This window comes from Lithobates pipiens, unplaced genomic scaffold, assembly GCF_037356315.1.
Source record: "Lithobates pipiens isolate NorthernLeopardFrog02 unplaced genomic scaffold, aLitPip1_a1.2 Scaffold_16, whole genome shotgun sequence".
NCBI lineage: Eukaryota > Metazoa > Chordata > Amphibia > Anura > Ranidae > Lithobates > Lithobates pipiens.
In genome coordinates this window covers 45,800,316-45,823,210 of record NW_027507748.1, presented here as the reverse complement: position 1 = coordinate 45,823,210, position 22,895 = coordinate 45,800,316, and the positions used below count along the sequence as shown (strand labels likewise).

Sequence of the window (22,895 nt, the reverse complement as noted above, 5' to 3'; positions counted from 1 at the left end):
CCTTTGCCCCCGACAGGCCCTGAGCCAAGTCCTTTGCCCCCGACAGGCCCTGAGCCAAGTCCTTTGCCCCCCGACAGGCCCTGAGCCAAGTCCTTTGCCCCCGACAGGCCCTGAGCCAAGTCCTTTGCCCCCGACAGGCCCTGAGCCAAGTCCTTTGCCCCCGACAGGCCCTGAGCCAAGTCCTTTGCCCCCGACAGGCCCTGAGCCAAGTCCTTTGCCCCCGACAGGCCCTGAGCCAAGTCCTTTGCCCCTGACAGGCCCCGAGCCAAGTCCTTTCCCCCCCTCGACAGGCCCTGAGCCAAGTCCTTTCCCCCCCTCGACAGGCCCTGAGCCAAGTCCTTTCCCCCTGACAGGCCTGGAGCCAAGTTTTACAAGTTTAAGCCCTATTCACACTTATGCAATACGGGAAATGCAGCGAATCCTATGCGTTTGCAATTGCACAGCGTCCATGCGATCTGCAGGTGTCAATGTTATCTTAACGACACCCCGAAACAGATGCGACACCCATGCGATGTGATTTAGGTGCGTGGGAAAAAAGGGTCCTGTGCTATTTGATGTGATGTGATTTCAGCCATACAAAATGCTATGGCTGAAATCACACCACACAGACATCGCATGTGATGTGCACAGGAACGCGCTGCGATTCCTGTGCGAATCACATGCAGTAGTTACATTGCACAAGTGTGAACCCAGGCTAAGGGCCAGTTCACGCCCCATGCAGTCCAGTGCTTTTTTTTTTTTTTTTTCTCTTCTGCATCAAAAACACATGGAAAGTAGGTTATATGGTTTCCAATGGCACAGTTCACACCGGTGCTTGCAGTTCCAGAAAAAGAAAAAAAAAAGTAGAACATTCTGCATTTTTCCTGCACTGGACTGTACTGGAATGCGGTAAAACGCAAAAATGCACACGTCCTTATTTAAGGTTAAGGAAAAAAAGAGGGGGGAAACATGCTGACTACAATCAAAGATGCGCATGCAGAAAAGCATCTGGAACGCATCCGGACTGCGTTTCTATGGTGTGAACTGCCCCTAAATCAGTATTTTGTGCTAGAAAATTACTTCTAACCCCCAAACATTATACTTTTTTTTTTCTCACAGAGATCCTTGTGATTTTTTTATGTCACGCAGTATTTGCACAGCGGTTTTTCAAAAGCAATTTTTGGGGAAAAAATAAATTTTACTGAATTAAAAGAAAAACAAAACACAATATATATTGTATACTATGAAAGACGCAGAGTAAATAGATACCCATCGTTTTTTTGGGGGGAGCAGGTACCTGGTTTAGAGAGATACCCGCTCCCACTCGAATCGCCTAGGTCAGTGATGGCGAACCTTGGCACCCCAGATGCTTTGGAACTACATTTCCCGTGATGCTCATGCACTCTGAAGTGTAGTTGAGCATCATGGGAAATGTAGTTCCAAAACATCTGGGGAGCCAAGGTTCACCATCACTGGCCTAGGTGGTCCAAGTGGAATTTGCCCCCCCCCCACCTCTTTGCCCGCAGCCTTCTGGGACATGTCACACGCAGCACATATGAGTCTATGGAAAGTCAAGGTTTCTGTGCTGAGAATGCGCTCGCTGCCTGCCCCCAACACAGTGGCTGAGCTGTCATAAACAGCTCCGGGAATCTAGCCATGATCAGGAGCTGACAAGGTCAGGCTCCCAATAATGTGACCACTGTGACAGCCAATCACAATGGTCATGTGATCAGGAAGTTCTTCCTGTCCCGCTCCACCCCCAGACCTCCTCTCCCCCCCATGTGCACAAAGGACCAATTAAAAGGGGAATCCAAGGCTGGGTGGGAAGGGGGTTAACCATTTCTATATCCTGAGTAAGGATGAGCTCAGGTGTGTTCGCAATGCCATGCGCCCGCCAGGAAGCTGACACTCCGCAACGCTAATCACAGGCAGCGAGACATTTCCCGATCTGTGCAGCCGCGGGCGCATGCAAATGTCTCACTGCCTGTGATTAGCACTGCAGAGTGTCAGCTTCCTGGCGGGCACGTGGCTTTGCGAACACGCCTAAGCTCATCCTTAACCACTTGCTTACTGAGCACTTAAACCCCCCTCCTGCCCAGACCAATTTTCACCTTTCAGCACTCTCACTCTTTGAATGACAAATGGCGCGGTCATACAACGCTGTACCCAAATTACATTTTTATCATTTTTTTCACACAGATAAAGCTTTCTTTTGGTGGTATTTAATTGCTGCTGGGTTTTTTATTTTTTGTTAAATAAAACAAAAAGGGACTGAAATTTTGAAAAAATAACTTTCATAGTTTGTCATACAATTTTGAAAACGGGTAATTTTTCTACTTCATGATGTGCGCTTATGAGGCTGCACTGATGGGCACTGACAAGTGGACTTGAGAAATGGCACTGGTAAATGACACTGATCTGGGGCACTTATCAGACAATGATAGGTATTGATTGGCAGCACTGGTGGGCATTGATGGGTGGCACTGTGGGCACTGGTAGGTGGCACTGTGGGCACTGATAGGTGGCACAGTGGGCTCTGGCAGGTGACACTGGTGGGCACAGCCGCAGCTTTCTGAGTGAGAGACCAATGTCCCTCTGACAGAAGCCAGTGATCGGCTTTTTTTCCCCCCTTACGCTGACAGTGCGAGGAAAAGAAAAATATTGATTACTGAGCTTCCGTTTACATCACGTGATGTGCCATCATTGGCTGACAGCTGATCACGTGTTAACGGGCCGGGATCGACCCCTTACTTCGATCAGCCGAGTCTCAGACTCGGTGATCACAGAGCGGGTTGCGCAGACTGCGCTTGCTCGGGAGGACGTCCGTGGCAATCAAGGCCCACGCTGCAGCTGTCTTTCGGCTATACTACGGGCGCCAAGTAGTTAAACCTGAGCTTAATGCAAACATTAGAAAACCCTCAGAGTCCCATGCACATTTCCTGTCGCAGGAACTCGTGCAATTTTGTGAAAAAAAATGCACTTACCTTGGAAATTCCTGATATAATTATCGTACTCTTCTTGCGGGGAGATTTCAGAGACTGTTTTGACGATTCTCGGAGCTGTCGTATGGCGGCTTCTGCGACCGGATCGGAGCCGTTCAGCATCAAAAGCTCTATGTCAGAGAAAAAAGGAAACTATTATATCACGCTAACAAAACACTCGTTGGTCGCATGACCTAAACAAACATGGAAGCCTGGACACCGTACCTGTGTCTGAAGAGGACAGGGCTTTGCTGACCACGCCGCTGTGAGACGGGATCGCCTGCACAGAGAAATCTCGTTCAATCACTTTGATTTTAGGTGGAGTGCTGGCTGCTGAATCTGATGGAAACAAAGAAACAAAGGCCTTGTAAATAGCTCACTTATTCATCCATCAATTGCTGTCTGTTACTTCCTGCTCCCTTAAAGTCTGGTCCAGTTGTCACTGGGATGGGAAGAAACAGGAAATATCCCCAATGGAGTCACAGATCACAATAAAAGACAGGTACATGTTATAGCAACTTCCCACTCTGCAAAGAACGGAGGTTGGGCTTTATTGAGTCCCCGAAAAAGCAAGAGAGTCAGGAGTTTTCATTGGCTGCCTTGACTTCTGCCAAAGTAGGCACTATGCCCCGCCCCCCCGTCATTCAATAATCGAATACCAGATCTTCACCGCCAGTAGAGACTCTGGTATTGGACAATATGAACTTTAACCTGCTTATATTTCTAGTTCCCATTTCTCTAATTAACAAATTAACTTTTTAATAAAACCTGATTTCTTTACCTTATTTTAGGCCCAGTGATGTCACCATTAGGTCTCTGTGCTTCTCTATGCAAACCAGGCATATCATGGCTGGTGAGAAGAGCTGGCATGGTGCTGTACATAGAGCTTCCTGGAAACATCATAGCACCCCGACCTCAGTACTCCTCTCAAGAGCCCTCAAGCCCTAAAGCAGCGAGTTGGCTCTATGAAGGAGGTATGCAAATATCGAAATGCCTTGGGTGGATGTCAGTCTGGAGGAGTAGGTGTTCCTAGGAAAGATGTATTTGCATGAAACCTGCCCTACCTATTGCCCACATGTAATGCTGAGCCTCCAGGACTGTAACCCTGAAACAAGAGGGGGGAGGGGGGGTTGGGACTTTGAGTGAGCCAAAGAATGTTTAGATTCATCTCCATCCCTAGTAATGTATTAAAAAGGAGCATTTATAGGGACTTGAATTTCTAGCTTCATTTCCCACATTCCGGATATAGCACTTCTAGTAATATCTCCACTTCCCTGTTTTATTGATATGCAATCTATATGCCCTCTCACCATCTGGTGCCCTCTTACCATCTGGCCCCAATAAGGCATTTCTATGCTACATCCCTCATTGCCTCACAGATTTATTAGCTATGAAGGCGCCCCCTGTGACAGTATGGGGACATTACAATTAGTGTCACTTTAGCACCTCTATACTGTGATTTATTTCTCACAGTACAGCTCTGTGACTACATCATTATTTCTAGAATTGCAAGCATGCAATGTGGATGAATCACTTCATTGATAACCATGTATGTTTGATATTTAATCGCCGTGTTTCGCCTTTTCCTTTGTATTTTTATTGTTTGTTTTTAGTTATTTTCAGGCATTTTTTATTGTACACACATTGGCTGCTGTTGCCCTCTTTGTCCACTGGGTGGTGTACGGTGTGCTCCCTGGGCTCCGCCTGTGCATGGCTAAACGGATGACAGGGTTCTCCATGCGGGCCATATGTGCAGGGAGGATCTCCTACCTGTCCCCGCTGTGTTTTTGTAACACAGGTGGGAACTTTCCTGTGTTTTCCTTTTCGACATGAGACGTCATCGCGCACCGACACGTGACGTCATCATGCCCCGAATTCTGGCCTCGGGTGTTTTTTTCATACAGCTAATGGGGCAGAATAACCAGCATTACCCAAACAACCTGTGAGGATTGTCTCTCTCACTATTTAGAGCGCTCAGACATGTCTCAGTCTGAGGACTGTCACTCTGATGTCTGCACCTCGATCAGCACAGTGAAAGGTGACATACTAGTTTATGTCGGCATTTCTGGGAAACACATGCCCTTGTCTTGTTGTTACAGCACACTAGCTGTGCTTGTCGACTTATTCTAAAAACATTGATTCAATTTCTTTTATTTATGGCCTTTAAGACAGCAATACTAATGGCTGGTTTAACATCAGGGTGTCTCTTGTGGATGTGAATCAGTGGCCGGCTCTGGGTCGCATGCTTGACCATCTTTGTGTCCATGTGGACTCTTTCAGCCAACGTGGATTCCCCGCATTTGTTTTCACCATTTCCCCATATCTTTTCAATGAACCCCTATATGTAAAGTACTTACCTTTAAGCCTAAATACTATATAGCTCATTATGAAAAATCACTTGTTTTTTTATGTACTATTGTACAAATACTATGCAACTATATCTATGCTGCAGATAAAGTCACCCAAGTATAAATCTCCCTGATGAAGGAAAATATGTAGCAATAAAATTTCCGAAACATGTCGGGATGTATGCTACAAATCTTCATGGACTGACCTCAGCTTGACTCTGGCAGTGCCCTGATTATTAGCTTTGGGTTTGATATATATGTCTATGTATTAATTATATATTTTAATCTGATTGTTCCTGACTACAAAATAGAGCTGCACAATTAATCGTCAAGAATCGTTGTCGTGATCTTGACTAAAGTGTTTCACAATTCTTTCTATGTAAAGAATTCTCTCTGCTCTTCTGAAGTCACAGCCTTCAAAAGAAAGGAAGAGAAAAACGGGGCAGTCTGCCAAGAATCAAAACATTCTTTATCAGTTGAATTTAAGTATAAACATTGTAACAATTTGACAATGGAATAGACTGTGTGTAAGTGAAAAAAGTTTAACCACTTAAAGTGGTTGTAAACCCTTACAAACCACTTTGACCTACAGGTAAGCCTAGATTAAGGCTCATCTGTAGGTCCAAGAAATATCTTCTAAACCTGCACGGTTTAGGAGATATTTGCCAAAACACAGGCACCGCTGTCTACGGCGCATGTGCCGTAGATAGCGGCGCGCAGGCGCACTGAGCGCACCGCTGTTAACGGTGATATGCTGCGAGTGGCAGCTCCCGTGCGCATGCGCGGGAGCGACGTCATCGCAGCTTCGTCGAATGACAGCGGCGGAGCAGCGAGACCCACCGAGAAGATGGATGCTCCGGACTACAGGGGACAGCGGTGACATCGCCGGCTCCTGTGTCAGGTAAGTGACACATAATGGACTACTATGGAATGCATAGTAGTCCATTATGCTTTACCTTTGCAGGGAATGAAAGAGGAAGTAAACTCATCAGGGTTTACTTCCTCTTTAAACACTTATGCTGCTTACACACGACCGGACTTTGAGGGACTAGGTCCAACAGACTTTCGACGGAGTTCTGACGGACTTTCCGAATGAACGGTCTTGGCCACACACAATCACACCAAAGTCCGACGGATTCTAACGTGATGAGGTACGACCAGACTAGAATAAGGAAGTTCATAGCCAGTAGCCAATAGCTGCCCTCACGTCGGTTTTTGTCCGTCGGACTAGCATACACACGAGCGGATTTCTCGGTAGGAACTGGGTCCGCCGGAGTTCTGGCGGAAAAATTTGAAACATGTTCCATTTCTAAAGTCTGTCAGACTTTTGCAAATCAAAAGTCCGCTGCAGCCCACACACGATCAAATGGTCTGCCGGAATCGTTCTGTCGGACCTTTGATGTTGAAAAGTCCGGTCGTGTGTACGCGGCATTAGAGTCCATTCACACAGGGGCAACACGACTTCCAGCGCAACTTTTGGAGGCAACTTGGACACGACTTGAGTATGAATAACAGCGCGACTTGGGGTGACTTCAACACGGCTTGTGGGCGACTTCAATACGGCTTGTGGGCGACTTACAACACGACTTTAATTCGCCCTAGGCCAGGAGACTTTGGCCATGGCCAATTGGAGACTAATGAGCTCTCAAGGGGGAACTCCATGCCAAATTTTAAATAAAAAAACGCATCGGTTCCCCCTCCGGGAGAATACCAGGCCCTTAGGTATGGTATGGATTTTAAGGGGAAACCCCCTACGGCAAAAAACAGCGTGGGGGTCCCTGCAAAATCCATACCAGACCCTTATCCGAGCACACAGCCTGGCCCGGTCAGAAAAGGGGCTAGGGACGAGCAAGCGCCCGCCCCCCCCCCTCCTGAACCGTACCAGGCCGCATGCCCTCAATATGGGGGGAGGGGTGGGTGCTTTGGGGAAGGGGGGCGCCCTGTGGCCCCCCACCCCAAAGCACCTTGTCCCCATGTTGATGAGAACAAGGGCCTCTTCCCGAAAACCCGGGCCGTTTGTTGTCGGGGTCTGCGGGCGGGGGCTTATCGGAATCTGGGAGCCTCCAGATTCCGGCCCCCCACCCTATGTGAATGAGTAAGAGGTACATCGTACCCCTACCAATTCACCTGGGGAAAAAAAAGTGTCAATAATAAAAAAAAACACAACACAGGTTTTTAAAGTAATTAATCAGCTCCGGGGGTCTTCTTCCAACTTTTTCGCTCTGTTCGGCCTCTTCTCCCGCTCTCCGGAAAAGAGTGTTGTGTCGACATTGGAAGAAGAAAGAAGAGAGAAGAGGGAAGGAGGAGTAAAAGAGCTGCAAGAAGATAGTGAAGGAGCCCGGGAGAAGATGCTGGAGAGCGGGAGACGAGGCCGGAGAGTGGGAGAAGAGGCCGAACAGAGCAGAGAAGTCAGAAGAACACCCCCGGGGCTGATAAATAAATTACTTTAAAAACCTGTGTTGTGTTTTTTTTTTTAATTGACACTTTTTTCCCCCAGGTGAATGGGTAGGGGTACGATGTGCCCCTTACTCATTCACATAGGGTGGGGGGGCCGCAATCTGGGGGCCCCCATATTAAAGGGGGCTCTCGGATTCCAATAAGCCCCCACCCGCAGACCCCGACAACCAATGGGCAGGGTTGACGGGAAGAGGCCCTTGTCCTCATCAACATGGGTTCAAGGTGCTTTGGGGTGGCGGGGCCGCAGGGTGGCCCCCTTCCCCAAAGCACGCATCCCCCATGTTGAGGGCATGCGGCCTGGTACGATTCGGGGGGGGGGGGGGCGCGCTCGCTCGTCCCCACCCCCTTTCCTGACCGGCCAGGCTGCGTGCTCGGATAAGGGTCTGGTATGGATTTTGGGGGGGTTCCCCTTAAAAGCCATACCAGACATAAGGGCCTGGTATGCTCCCGGAGGGGGAACCCATGCCAGTTTTTTATTTAAAATCTGGGGTGGAGTTGCCCTTCGAGAGCCGATTATTCTGTGAGAGAGGCAACATTGTCGCTTCAATATAGATGGAGATCCGACTTGGAGGCGACTTCCATTGAAATCAATGGGTACCAGTCACCTAGAAGTAGTACAGGAACCTTTTCTGAAGTCGGAGCGACTTCAGTAGTGTGCATTAAGATGGCTCTCATTCACTTACATTGTTTTTTACGCAGCGCGAATTGAGACGACTTGAAGTCAGATCCAAAAGTTGCCCCTGTGTGAATGGAGTCTAAACCTTTTTCTGACATTTGTTGGTTTCAAGTTAAAACATATATATATATTTTTTGCTAGAAAATGACTGATGCCGCGTACACACGAGTGGACTGTATGGCATACTTAGTGCGTCATACAATCCGACGGACAGTCCGTCGTACTTTCGACTGAACGGACTTGACCACACACGGATGCACAAACAGTCTGTCGAAAGCTTGCGCGATGACGTGTACAGCACGTACGACGGGACTAGAAATAGGAAGTCCAAGACACAGCAAAGCAACCTTCCGCCGTGTAAATCCTTTCTGGGCATGCGCCATTCTTAGTCCGTCGAACTAGCATACTGACGAGCGGATTGTCCGCTGAAACCAAAGTACGACGGACAGAATTTCGAAAAATCCGAAATTCTTAGTACGCCAGACTGCACGCTGAAAAAGTCCGCTGAAGCCCACACACGAGCGGATTGGTGGTTGTTGCAATATTTTATGTCACATTGTTTTTGCACAATGGTCTTTGAAATGCAATTTTTTTTTTTTTTAAAGATTACTTTAATGAATTAAAAAAACAAAAAAAAAAAAAAAACTAGCCAGTAAAGTTAGCCCATTTTTTTGTATAATGTGAAAGATTTTACGCTGCAAGAATCGCAATCTTTTTATTCTAAGCAAAAAAAAAACAGGATTGTCATTTTGGCCAGAATCGTGCAACTCTACTACAAACTTTATCAGATACTGTGTACTCAATAAAAGTGGCACATGGTTGCCTTTTATTTACTTCATTACCTTTATTTTTAACTTAAAGGTCCAAGGGGGTGGCCCCTGTTGCCTGCTCTTTTTTACTCATGTTTTAACCTCTTCCCAATGATATATGTCGGCAGAATGGCATGGGTGGGCAAAAAGGCGTACAGGTACGTCCCATTTAAGAAGCAGCAATGTGGGCGCCCGCCGTGTTCTCCGTGACCATCTGCTGTGTGATGTCTTCTGGGTGCCTGCGATCGTGTCACGGAGAGGTAGAACAGGGAGATGCCTTTGTAAACAAAGCATTTCCCTGTTCTGCCTAGCGACAGGGACAGAGATCACTGCTCTCTGTCATCGGGAGCGTTGATCAATGTCATGTCAGTGGTAGCCCATCCCCCTCAGTTAGAATCACTCCCTAGGACACACTTAAACCCTTCATCACCCCCTAGTGTTAACCCCTTCCCTGCCAGTGTCATTTATACAGTAATTAGTGCATTTGTAGAGCACTGATCGCTGTATAAATGACAATGGTCCCAAAATAGTGTCAAATGTGTCCACCATAATGTCACAGTCACAATAAAAATTCCAGATTGCCGCCATTACTAATAAAAAAATAAAAAATAAAAATGCCATAAAACTATCCCCTATTTTGTAGATGCTATAAATTGTGCAAACCAATCAATATACACTTGTTGGCGATTTTTTATACCAAAAATATGTAGAAGAATACACATCGGCCTAAACGGAGGGGGAAAAAAAAAAATATATATTATATTTTTTTTTTTTATAGATTTTTAGGGGATATTTATTATAGCAAAAAGTAAAAAATAATGCATTTTTTTCCCCAATATTGTCACTTTTTTTGTTTATAGCACAAAAAATAAAAACATCAGAGGCGATCAAATACCACCAAAAGAAAGATCTATTTGTGGGAAAAAAAGCATGCCAATTTTGTTTGGGTACAATGCCGCACGACCGCGCAATTGTCAGTTAAAGCAACGCAGTGCCGAATCACAAAAAGTGCTCTGGTCAGGAAAGGGGTAAATCCTTCCGGGGCTGAAGTGGTTAAGGTTGTTGGCAGTCCTACAGATTTAATTCCCATAAATAACCTTCTTATCCCAGCATATAGCCCAGGAAAGGGAAGGGACGAGCGAGCGGCCCCTGCCCCCTAAATCATACAATTCTGCTATGGATTTTGGGGGGGGTGATGGGCCCACGCCATTGTTTTTTTTGCTGCGTGTTCCCCTCAAAATCCATACAAGACCAAAAGAGCCTGGTATGGAATGGCGGGGGGGGGGGGGTGGGGGGCGGGGTCCACGCAGTTTTTGTGGAAATTATTTTTTTCTTTTCATACTCGATAACTAATCTGTTAAGGATGAGGCGGCCCGCTCCTCAACAACCAGCTGTGCAGTTTGTTATGGAGGAAAAACCCCCCCCCCCAAAAAACGCAAAATGCACACAAAAATCCATCAAAAACACAACACTTGCATCCATTGAAGTTTATTACACGCAAAATGCAATCTGCTGGGCACTCTACAGGGGAGAAGAGAAGGAAGTGAAGAGAAGTCTCTGGAGTCCCTGAGCTTGGTGGTCACGGCGATCTGGTAAGAAGATTACGTACTCACCTGGGTGTGGAGTTGGATGCACTTTATATGAAGGATTTTTTCACGATTTTCTCCACTGCAAATTATCACCTTTACTTATATGTATGAATGTTCGTTTGATATACGGACTTAAATCTCAATGAGACTCTGCTTTAGTTTTTCTCATCACTTGTTTTTGATTGATCACTAATTTTACTAGCGCTGCATTCATTTTGTATATTCTACAGGGGAGATCTCAGAGAGGAGTTGCCAAGTCTGCATACCGGGTGGAACGCGTGTCTGCGTTTCCCAACCTACCGGACGATTTTTCGGAGTGGCTCCCCGGACTCTTGCTCTCCAGCCGTGGTTTGGATGTCACCGAGGTGATGGTGGTGACCACGGTGCCACAGGGCATCACAGTGCGGTCCATCTCCACTTTCTTCGCTGGCACCGGCACCGGGACCGTAAAGGATTTCAATTCATTTGGTTCCACAAACAAGAACTGGAATGAAGAACACAAATGACATGTCACTTTAGCTCCCCCCCAGCTATGGAGGAAAGAAAACGATCTACAAACAGTGGCAGAATGAGAAGGAGACGTCTTCCTCCAAGACAAATGAGGAAACCAGGCAAAGGAAACTGGGACACATCTGCAGACATGAAATGAGGCCAAGCTGTCCGAGCCAAACAGGTCTACTCAGTAAGAGCGTGTGCAGAGCAGAAACAATGAGGTGGATTTACTAAGACTGCATGGTGCAAAATCTGGTGCAGCTGTGCACGGTGACCAATCAGCTTCCAGGTTTTTTTTTTTTTTGTCAAAGCTTAAGGGCTGGTTCACACTGCGGGCGATGCGAGGCGACACCGACTTGCCTCGCCGCGACCTCAGCGGCGACTTGCAAATGACTTCTGTATAGAAGTCAATGCAAGTCGCCCGGAGGTCGCCCAAAAGTAGTACAGGAACCTTTTTTCTGAGTCGGAGCGACTCGAGTTGCTCCTCTCAGAACGGTTCCATTGTACAGAACGGGGGCAACTTGTCAGATCGCGGCGAGGCAAGTTGTGTCGCCTCGCATCGCCCGCAGTGTGAACCGGCCCTAACTGAAAAAGCTGAAGTTAGAAGCGGATTGGCTACCATGCAGGTCTGCACCAGATTTTAGTAAATCAAGCCCAGTATGTAGTAATACCAATATGCTGATATGTGCGTAATAAGGGTTAACATTTTACAAATGGGCATTAAAGCCCAACTCTGGGCAGAAAAAATAAAAAACAAACACTTGCAGCGGGGAAGTTCCCACACTGAAAGGATTAACTACTTCCCTACCAGACCAATTCTGCCATTTCTCTCCTACATGTAAAAACCATCATTATTTTTGCTGGAAAATTACTCAGAACCTCCAAACATTATAATTATATATATATATATATATAGTAAATTATATTAATTATATATTCTAATATATATATATATATATATATATATATATATATACACACACATACACACACACACATATATATATATATATATATATATATATATATATATATATATATATATATATATATATATATATATATATATATATATAGAGAGAGAGAGAGAGAGAGAGAGAGAGAGAGAGAGAGAGAGAGAGATAGAGACAACACTGAAGAAATGACACTTTGCTACAATGTAAAGTAGTGAGTGTACAGCTTGTATAACAGTGTAAATTTGCTGTCCCCTCAAAATGACTCAACACACAGCCATTAATGTCTAAACCTCTGGCAATAAAAGTGAGTACACCCCTAAGTGAAAATGTCCAAATTGGGCCCAAAGTGTCAATATTTTGTGTGACCACCAGCACTGCTTTAACCCTCTTGGGCATGGAGTTCACCAGAGCTTCACAGGTTGCCACTGGAGTCCTCTTCCCCTCCTCCATGACAACATCACGGAGCTGGTGGATATTAGAGACCTTGTGCTCCTCCACCTTCTGTTTGAAGTGCCCCATTGATGCTTAATAGGGTTTAGATCTGCAGAATTACTTGGTCAATCCATCTCCTTTACCCTCAGCTTCTTTAGCAAGGCAGTGGTCACCTTGGAGGTGTGTTTGGGGTCATGTTGGAATACTGCCCTGTGGCCCAGTCTCTGAAGGGATGGGATGATGCTATGCTTCAGTATGTCACAGTACATGTTGGTATTCATGGTTCCCTCAATGATCTGTAGCTCCCCAGTGCTGGCAGCCCCAGACCATGACACTCCCACCACCATGCTTGACTGTGGGCAAGACACACTTGTCTTTGTCCTCCTCACCTGGTTTCCGCCACACACGCTTGTCACCATCTGAACCAAATAAGTTCATCTTGGTCTCATCAGATCACAGGACATGGTTCCGGTAAGCCATGTCCTTAGTCTGCTTGTCTTTTGCTTCCTTGTGTATCATCTTTAGAAGAGGCTTCCTTCTGGGATGACAGCCTTGCAGACCAATTTGCTGCAGTGTGCAGCATATGGTCTGAGCACTGACAGGCTGACCCCCCACCCCTTCAACCTCTGCAGCAATGCTGGCAGCACTCATATATCCATTTCCCAAATACAATCTCTGGATATGACGCTGAGCACGTGCACTCAATTTCTTTGGTCGACCATGGCAAGGCCTGTTCTGAGTGGAACCTGTCCTGTTAAACCGCTGTATGGTCTTGGCCACCATGATGCAGCTCAGTTTCAGGGTCTTGGCAATCTTCTTATAGCCTAGGCCATCTTTATGTAGAGCAACAATTCTTTTTTTCAAATCCTCAGAGAGCTCTTTGCCATGAGGTGCCATGTTGAACTTCCAGTGGCCAGTATGAGAGAGTGAGAGCGATAACACCAAATTTAACACACTTGATCCCCATTCACACCGGAGACCTTGTAACACTAACGAGTCACATGACACCGGGGAGGGAAAATGGCTAATTGGGCCCAATTTGGACATTTTCACCTAGGGGTGTACTCACTTTTGTTGCCAGCAGTTTAGACATTAATGGCTGTGTGTTGAGTTATTTTGAGGGGACAGCAAATTGATTGACACTGTTATACAAGCTGTACACTCACTACTTTACATTGTAGCAAAGTGTAATTTCTTCATTGTTATTACATATGAATATATTTACAAAAATGTAAGGAGTGTACTATTTTGTATATATATTCAGAGGCCCTAGAGAAGGGATATGCAATTAGCGGACCTCCAGCTGCTGCAGAACTACAAGTCCCATGAGGCATAGCAAGACTGACAGCCACAAGCATTAAACCTAGGGGCAGAGGCATGATGGGACTTGTAGTTTTGCAACAGCTGGAGGACCGCTAATTGCATATCACCGCCCTAAAGAACAAAATGGTGGGTCACAGTGACCCACCATTTTTTATGTCACACAGTATTTGCGCAGCGATTTTTCAAAAATAAAATTTAATGACGTGTAATGCAAAAAACAAACAAACACAACAATATACAACTCATACGAAACATTTTCTTGGGTAAAATATAAAAAATTATGTTATGCCAAGTAAATAGATACCCAACATGTCACGCTTTAAAACTGAGCACACTCGTGGAATGGTGCCAAACTTCTGTACCTAAAAATCTCCATAGGCGAAGCTTTAGACATTTTTACAGGTTACCAGTTTAGAGTTACAGAGGGGATCTGGCGATAGAATTATTGCTCTCGCTCCGTTTGCATACTTCAGATGTGTGGTGCGAACACCGTTTACATATGCGGGCTTGACCTACATGTGTTCACTTCTGTGCACGAGCATGAGGGGACTGGGGCACTTTAAATTAAATTTTTATTTATTTACACTGTTCCTTTAATTTTTTTTTTTATCACTTTTATTCCTATCACAAGAAATGTGAAAATCCCTTTTGATGGAAATAAGGCATGGCAGGTCCTAAACACAGGTTTACAATGCTCTGTTATGAATGGACAGAGTCAGTGACTCTTTCCATTTGGAAAAGGAAGGAGCCAGTAAATTACACATTTACCGGATCCTTCCTCCGCTCTCCATTCTTACAGATCTGGGGGGGGCACATGGGAACTGGAGGAGCACAGAGGGGGAATGGTGGGGCACAGGGAGGAGTGCACGGAGGAGTAGATGGGGGGAACTGGTGGAGCACAGAGGGGGAATGGTGGGGCACAGGGAGGAGTGCACGGAGGAGTAGATGGGGGGAACTGGAGGAGCACAGAGGGGGAATGGTGGGGCACAGGGAGGAGTGCACGGAGGAGTAGATGGGGGGAACTGGAGGAGCACAGAGGGGGAATAGTGGGGCATAGGGAAGAGCAGGCGGGGGGAATCGGAGGAGGATACGGAGGAGCAGCACACAGAGGGGGACAGTCAGAGATGATTGGTGCATCGGGGGGGGATTACAAGCACCGATCTCCATGTGTGGCTTTCAATAAAGCAGCTGTAAGCCGCAAGGGGGGGGGGGGGGGGGGAGGAGGAGAAGCGGCTGTCAGATGCTTTATTGAAAGCCACACAGGGAGATCGGTGCTTGTAGTTCCCCACCCTGACGCACCGATCGTCCCTGGGTGTCCAGGTATCAGGTCATGCATCAGAGCATTTGCAAGTACTCGTGCAAATGCTCGGTATCAGCACAGACACTAGTATCGGTATCGTTGCAACCCTACTCTGGATGCATTCTGTACACATTTTTGCTTACAGTTCACACCACAAAAGCTCAGCCCAGATGCGATTCTGTGTGTTTTTGATTCGTTATGGTGCGTTTTTTCCAAGGTTTCCTGGTTTTGTTATAAATTCCGGTGCATTTATTGATGCATTTCGACTCAATCCAGTTCAGTTCTGTGCAGAAAAAAATGCAGCGTTTGCTACTTTTTTCTGCACTGAAACTGACGGCACTGGTGTGAACTATGCCATTGGAACATGTTTTTGATGAAGAAAAAAAAAAACTGCACAGGACTGCATTCGGTGTGAACCGGTTCTCATACTTTCATGTAGAAGAAAAAAATGTTCCTGCTTGCAATTTTGGCTAAGCAGTCAGCATGCGATTTTGCGTGTCACACATACAGCATCCAATTCACTTTATAGGCTGCCCTAAATGCCCTCCTTGCCCAAAAGTGAAGCTCATGCTCCTTTTTTGCGCGACAAGCATAGCATTGTTTTTAAAACGCCCGTTTTTCTGCGATCACATTGCACAACAAACTGCATCGTATTTGGGGTGAAAGAAGAATTAAAGAATAATTGCATCCAAAAGCGCATCACATGTTCTGCCGTGATTTGGGATCGCGGGCAGAATTGCTGTGATCCCAAATCCTGAGCGCTAAAATAAAAAACAACAAAAAAAAATAAAAAATAAAAGACAGTAAAAACAAATAAAACATAACATGCTGCCTAAAGAGGAGCTCCAGACTCCTCCGCAAAAAAATTAAAGTCAGCAGCTACAAATATTACACTTACCTGTCCAGAGATCCAGCGATGTCCTCACCCGAGCCGATTCTTTAATTGGCTTTGGGTGCAGATGGTGGCATAGCAAGTAAGGGAAACAGGAAGTGACGCCTCGTTTCTTGCTGTACCTTGTGAATGGTTCTGTAGTCTCCTGGGACCTGTGATGTGCCCCAGAACACTATGGGGGAAGGGGGCGTTGTGGGGTGCACTTCAGGCTCAGAATGCAGTGGCAGTTAAACCAGGTACCCCAAAGTGCCAAATGTGGCAATGGAGGGGGAGGAGCAAACAAGCGGAAATTACCCTTTTAGGTGGAGCTGCGCTTTAAGGTTGGATCTAAAAGGTGAAAGGTAGAAGGTTACCAGATTTTGGCTTCAAAGTGTAGCCTGTGACTCCATGTATCCTGCTGCAGAAGAGAGGCACCAAAATGACAACATGCAGTCCCTTCGTAGCAAGGAAGCTGGAAAATCGCCAATAGAACACCTTCATTTGACAACTCTTTTCACAACCTACTGAAACTATGAAACAGTTATTAAGGTTCTATGACACCTGGGTACCTACCTGAGCGCTGACCGATCCAGACGAAGAGCTGAGCGGAAAGCTTTGCCTCCCCGATGGGTTCTTCCTGAACAGATCTAAAGATACGGTCGCCCAGGACAGGGGGGGACCTTAAAAAATAAATAAAATATTATATTATATTATATTATAATATATATATATATATATATACACACACACACACACACACACACACACACACATATTATATATATATATATATATATATATATATATATATTTAAAAATTCAGCAGTTATATCCCCTGCACTATATATTATATTATAATATAATATAAATATATATATATATATATATATATATATATATATATATATATATATATATATATATATATATATATATATATATATATATATATATATATATATATATACACACACATCCGTCTTAATGTACATTTAACATATTCAATCTAGTGCCAAAAAAGTTAGCCTGGTATAAGGGCTGTCATTTACTGAAGATTTGACAACTTTGTATGAACTAACTGCATGATAAATGACATACCTAATGTGGTCATATATGCAGCTAGTATAGTTATAAGGTTATCATTTCTGATAAGTGTCACTTTGATTGTTAAGGCTCTGTATAGTGTAGATTGATATACAAAATATAGTACACCATATAATATACTGTACATCCCTGTATAGTGTAGATTGACACACATAATGTTATATATTCATATCATAAATATCCAATCACAGCCCAGAGCTCTGTGTTGACAATCAACCAAAAAATGTCAGTTTACATCAAAAGTGGTTATAGACCAGCTAGAAAACAGCGATAATAAATTGGAATCGCTCGCAGAATTGAGCGATAGTAATTTGTGGGGAAATTCGTCATCAAATACTAAAAGTAATGACAGCGACAATTCTGCAACTCAGCACATTTCAGTGTTTTTGATTTGATTACATTATTGAATCATTTTTATTATTATTATTTGTTATAATTATTTATAGTCATTTTTTATATATATATATATATATATATATATATATATATATATATATATATATATATATATATATTATATATATATAATTTATGATTTCATATTTCAAATTTTATCATACCCGGTCTATTAGACTCTTGTTTTAATGGATTTAAGTGAATTATTTCTAAGAATTACAGGCCTACAATATAAAAACTCAAAATTTCCATGCAAAATAATGGTACCGCTTTCAGCACCTAAAATCTGAAATCATCATACCGCCAGGGAGGTTAAAAAGGAAGCCAGCAACAACAACCTTAATGTTTTAAGCCAGCCATAGATGATATGATCCCTCTGGTGGAACTATCGTGTTCTCCTGGCAGGGGGGGCGCAGGGAACATCCTAAAAATCCAGCATGCTGGTTGTACTAAGACAATCAATGGATCAACTTGGGTACAATCAGCCTGCCCATAGATGGTTTGAATAACAGCCGGTCCCTCCTGAAGCAGCTGAAATTCAAACCATCAATGGCTGGCTTTACCAAGGAAAGGTTTATTTTTTTTGGAACATCAGATTACATGGAAGGTTTTTCCTAGTTGCCTGGCCCTGGCTCATCCCTTCCCCCTCCTGCATGTAGAGGTCCCATAACTATACACTGTAAACCCCGATCCCCGTACTCACTGCTTGCAGGTTTCCCGGCTTCGGAGATCTGGAGAAGGAGCTCTTTGGATTTTGCATTCAGTTCTCTATTAAACAAATAGAAAACAAAAAGTAATCAGTTAGGCTAAAAAAAATAAAAAAAAAAAAGAAAAAATAAAATCTGATTCAGGACAAATACTGTATATACTTCATTCTTTTCTAATGCAGACAGAGTGAGAAGACCACTAAAAAGTATTCTAAAAAGGAAGCAGTACAGGTACCTTTCAAAACTCTTAATCTGCAAACAATTCAGTGACCACCTAACTTGCTGTGATGAGCCGACAATACTGGCTCGGTTTCCCTGAAATCCCAAGAAATGTTGTCCGTCCTGTCCAGATCTCCCTTGTGAGACTACAGAACACCCCCTATTCTATTCCCCTGCTAGACAACAGAACACCCCCCTCTTCTAATGAACATTCTTCTCACTGATCACCAATGTAAGGAACATTCTTCTCACTGATCACCAATGTAAGGAACATTCTTCCCACTGATCACCAATGTAAGGAACATTCTTCCCACTGATCACCAATGTAAGGAACATTCTTCCCACTGATCACCAATGTAAGGAAGATTCTTCCCACTGATCACCAATGTAAGGAACATTCTTCCCACTGATCACCAATGTAAGGGACATTCTTCTCACTGATCACCAATGTAAGGAACATTCTTCCCACTGATCACCAATGTAAGGGACATTCTTCTCACTGATCCCCAATGTAAGGAAGATTCTTCCCACTGATCACCAATGTAAGGGACATTCTTCCCACTGATCACCAATGTAAGGGACATTCTTCTCACTGATCACCAATGTAAGGAACATTCTTCCCACTGATCACCAATGTAAGGGACATTCTTCTCACTGATCCCCAATGTAAGGAACATTCTTCCCACTGATCACCAATGTAAGGAACATTCTTCTCACTGACCACCAATGTAAGGAACATTCTTCTCACTGATCACCAATGTAAGGAACATTCTTCTCACTGATCACCAATGTAAGGAACATTCTTCCCACTGATCACCAATGTAAGGAACATTCTTCTCACTGATCACCAATGTAAGAACATTCTTCTCACTGATCACCAATGTAAGGAACATTCTTCCCACTGATCACCAATGTAAGGGACATTCTTCTCACTGATCCCCAATGTAAGGAACATTCTTCCCACTGATCACCAATGTAAGGAACATTCTTCTCACTGATCACCAATGTAAGGAACATTCTTCCCACTGATCACCAATGTAAGGAACATTCTTCTCACTGATCACCAATGTAAGAACATTCTTCTCACTGATCACCAATGTAAGGAACATTCTTCCCACTGATCACCAATGTAAGGAACATTCTTCTCACTGATCACCAATGTAAGGGACATTCTTCCCACTGATCACCAATGTAAGGAGCATTCTTCTCACTGATCACCAATGTAAGGAACATTCTTCCCACTGATCACCAATGTAAGGAACATTCTTCTCACTGATCACCAATGTAAGGAACATTCTTCCCACTGATCACCAATGTAAGGAACATTCTTCCCACTGATCACCAATGTAAGGAACATTCTTCCCACTGATCACCAATGTAAGGAACATTCTTCCCACTGATCACCAATGTAAGGAACATTCTTCCCACTGATCACCAATGTAAGGGACATTCTTCTCACTGATCACCAATGTAAGGAACATTCTTCCCACTGATCACCAATGTAAGGGACATTCTTCCCACTGATCCCCAATGTAAGGAACATTCTTCCCACTGATCACCAATGTAAGGAACATTCTTCTCACTGATCACCAATGTAAGGAACATTCTTCCCACTGATCACCAATGTAAGGAACATTCTTCTCACTGATCACCAATGTAAGAACATTCTTCTCACTGATCACCAATGTAAGGAACATTCTTCCCACTGATCACCAATGTAAGGGACATTCTTCTCACTGATCCCCAATGTAAGGAACATTCTTCCCACTGATCACCAATGTAAGGAACATTCTTCTCACTGATCACCAATGTAAGGAACATTCTTCCCACTGATCACCAATGTAAGGAACATTCTTCTCACTGATCACCAATGTAAGAACATTCTTCTCACTGATCACCAATGTAAGGAACATTCTTCCCACTGATCACCAATGTAAGGAACATTCTTCCCACTGATCACCAATGTAAGGAAGATTCTTCCCACTGATCACCAATGTAAGGAACATTCTTCCCACTGACCACCAATGTAAGGAACATTCTTCTCACTGATCACCAATGTAAGGAACATTCTTCTCACTGACCACCAATGTAAGGAACATTCTTCTCACTGATCACCAATGTAAGGAACATTCTTCTCACTGATCACCAATGTAAGGAACATTCTTCCCACTGACCACCAATGTAAGGAACATTCTTCTCACTGATCACCAATGTAAGGTGCATTCTTCTCACTGATCACCAATGTAAGGGACATTCTTCTCACTGATCACCAATGTAAGGAACATTCTTCCCACTGATCACCAATGTAAGGGACATTCTTCTCACTGATCACCAATGTAAGGAGCATTCTTCTCACTGATCACCAATGTAAGGAACATTCTTCCCACTGATCACCAATGTAAGGAACATTCTTCCCACTGATCACCAATGTAAGGGACATTCTTCCCACTGATCACCAATGTAAGGAACATTCTTCTCACTGATCACCAATGTAAAGGACATTCTTCTCACTGATCACCAATGTAAGGAACATTCTTCTCACTGATCACCAATGTAAGGAGCATTCTTCTCACTGATCACCAATGTAAGGGACATTCTTCTCACTGATCACCAATGTAAGGGACATTCTTCTCACTGATCCCCAATGTAAGGGACATTCTTCTCACTGATCACCAATGTAAGGGACATTCTTCTCACTGATCAACAATGTAAGAGATATTTTTCCAATTCACCACCAGTGAATTGGTTTCAGCTGTGAGGTCAGCATGGCGCCCCCTCCCCCCTCCAAGGTCGTCCAACAACACAGTTAGGAAGGAGATGGCTGCTTTAACAGACAGAACATTTCTCCACCTCCAAGCACATGCCTGCTTCCCTGGAACATTTTGGCTGTCAAGCCCTCTTCCTCATGCATTCTACATCATACACTTGTTTTGGGCAAGTACCTGACCTTCAGAAAAGTGCCCGTTGTCAAAGCCACCATCTCTTTGCTAGCTGCGTTGTCAGACAGCCTTGGAGCAAGGAAAGGCCCCCTGCGTGACCTCGCAGCTAGCCTTATACAGCATATTGGAAGATGGCACAAAGCACTACATGCACCTTGTCCCCTGGGGAACAGAACGCATTAATAATATTTGAAGTGGGACTTCTTCTTTATAGCAGACTTAAACTTAAAGTGAAAGAATTTGCTAGCAGGTAGAGGTGTTGGGTTGGGTTTTAGTCTACTGCTCTTCTAAAGATATAATCACAGTGCAGCGCACCCTCCCTACCCATCCCGGGAATCTGTAATATGCAGAGAATGGAGATAGGTGTCAGGGTGATACATCTCTAGCTCACATGCACAAGAAATTCATCATCGGTGATTAAGTATGGGAGAGCTGGGCAGAAGTAAGACCAAGAGAAGATGGCGGCCGCCTGCAGGGGAATGATCACAGACCTTGCATCTTTGCAGGAGGGTACACTAGTAGGTAATTCTGACATAAATTGCAAGTACGCTGCACAAATACTCTTAGTTCCACTTTAACTCTCCAGATCCACCAAAGATTAAAAAGTCAGATGATTGGGGGGGATCCCAGTCCACCAAGTCCTTATGATGACACACTGACTGCTGTAGCAGTTATCAGGGACCCTGCAAGTGCTGTGGCGGTGATCAGGGATACTGCAACTGGCGCAGCGGTGATCACGGACACTAACTGGTGTGGCAGTTATCACACATAATAGGACTGGTATGGCGATGATCAGGGATAACAGGACTGGTAAGGCGGTGGTCAGGGATAACAGGACTGGTATGGCGGTGATCAGGGATAATAGGACTGGTATGGCGGTGAGCAGGGATAATAGGACTGGTATGGCAGTGATCAGGGATAATAGGACTGTTATGGAGGTGATCAGGGATAGTAGGACTGGTATGGAGGTGATCAGGGATAATAGGACTGGTATGGCGGTGATCAGGTATAATAGGACTGGTATGGCGGTGATCAGGTATAATAGGACTGGTATGGCGGTGATCAGGGATAATAGGACTGGTACGGTGGTGATCAGGGATAGTAGGACTGGTATGGCGGTGATCAGGGATAATAGGACTGGTATGGTGATCAGGGATAGTAGGACTGGTATGGCGGTGATCAGGGATATTAGGACTGGTATGGAGGTGATCAGGGATAATAGGACTGGTATGGCGGTGATCAGGGATAATAGGACTGGTATGGAGGTGATCAGGGATAGTAGGACTGGTATGGCGATGATCAGGGATAGTAGGACTG

The 22,895-nt window shown here is 44.6% G+C and overlaps 1 protein-coding gene across 2 annotated transcripts in view; it reads right to left on the bottom strand.

The window, feature by feature from the left end:
• C2CD2 (C2 calcium dependent domain containing 2) overlaps positions 1–22,895 on the bottom strand; it is a 171,122-nt gene that overhangs the window by 25,010 nt on the left and 123,217 nt on the right. For both annotated transcript variants that reach the window (XM_077479840.1, XM_077479841.1), the window contains exons 9-13: positions 18,417–18,481; positions 16,787–16,893; positions 11,140–11,323; positions 3,186–3,299; positions 2,964–3,091 (exon numbers count right to left, since the gene is read on the bottom strand). In XM_077479840.1, the coding sequence (XP_077335966.1) occupies positions 2,964–3,091; positions 3,186–3,299; positions 11,140–11,323; positions 16,787–16,893; positions 18,417–18,481 (598 nt within the window). The remainder of the gene's footprint in view (positions 1–2,963; positions 3,092–3,185; positions 3,300–11,139; positions 11,324–16,786; positions 16,894–18,416; positions 18,482–22,895) is intronic.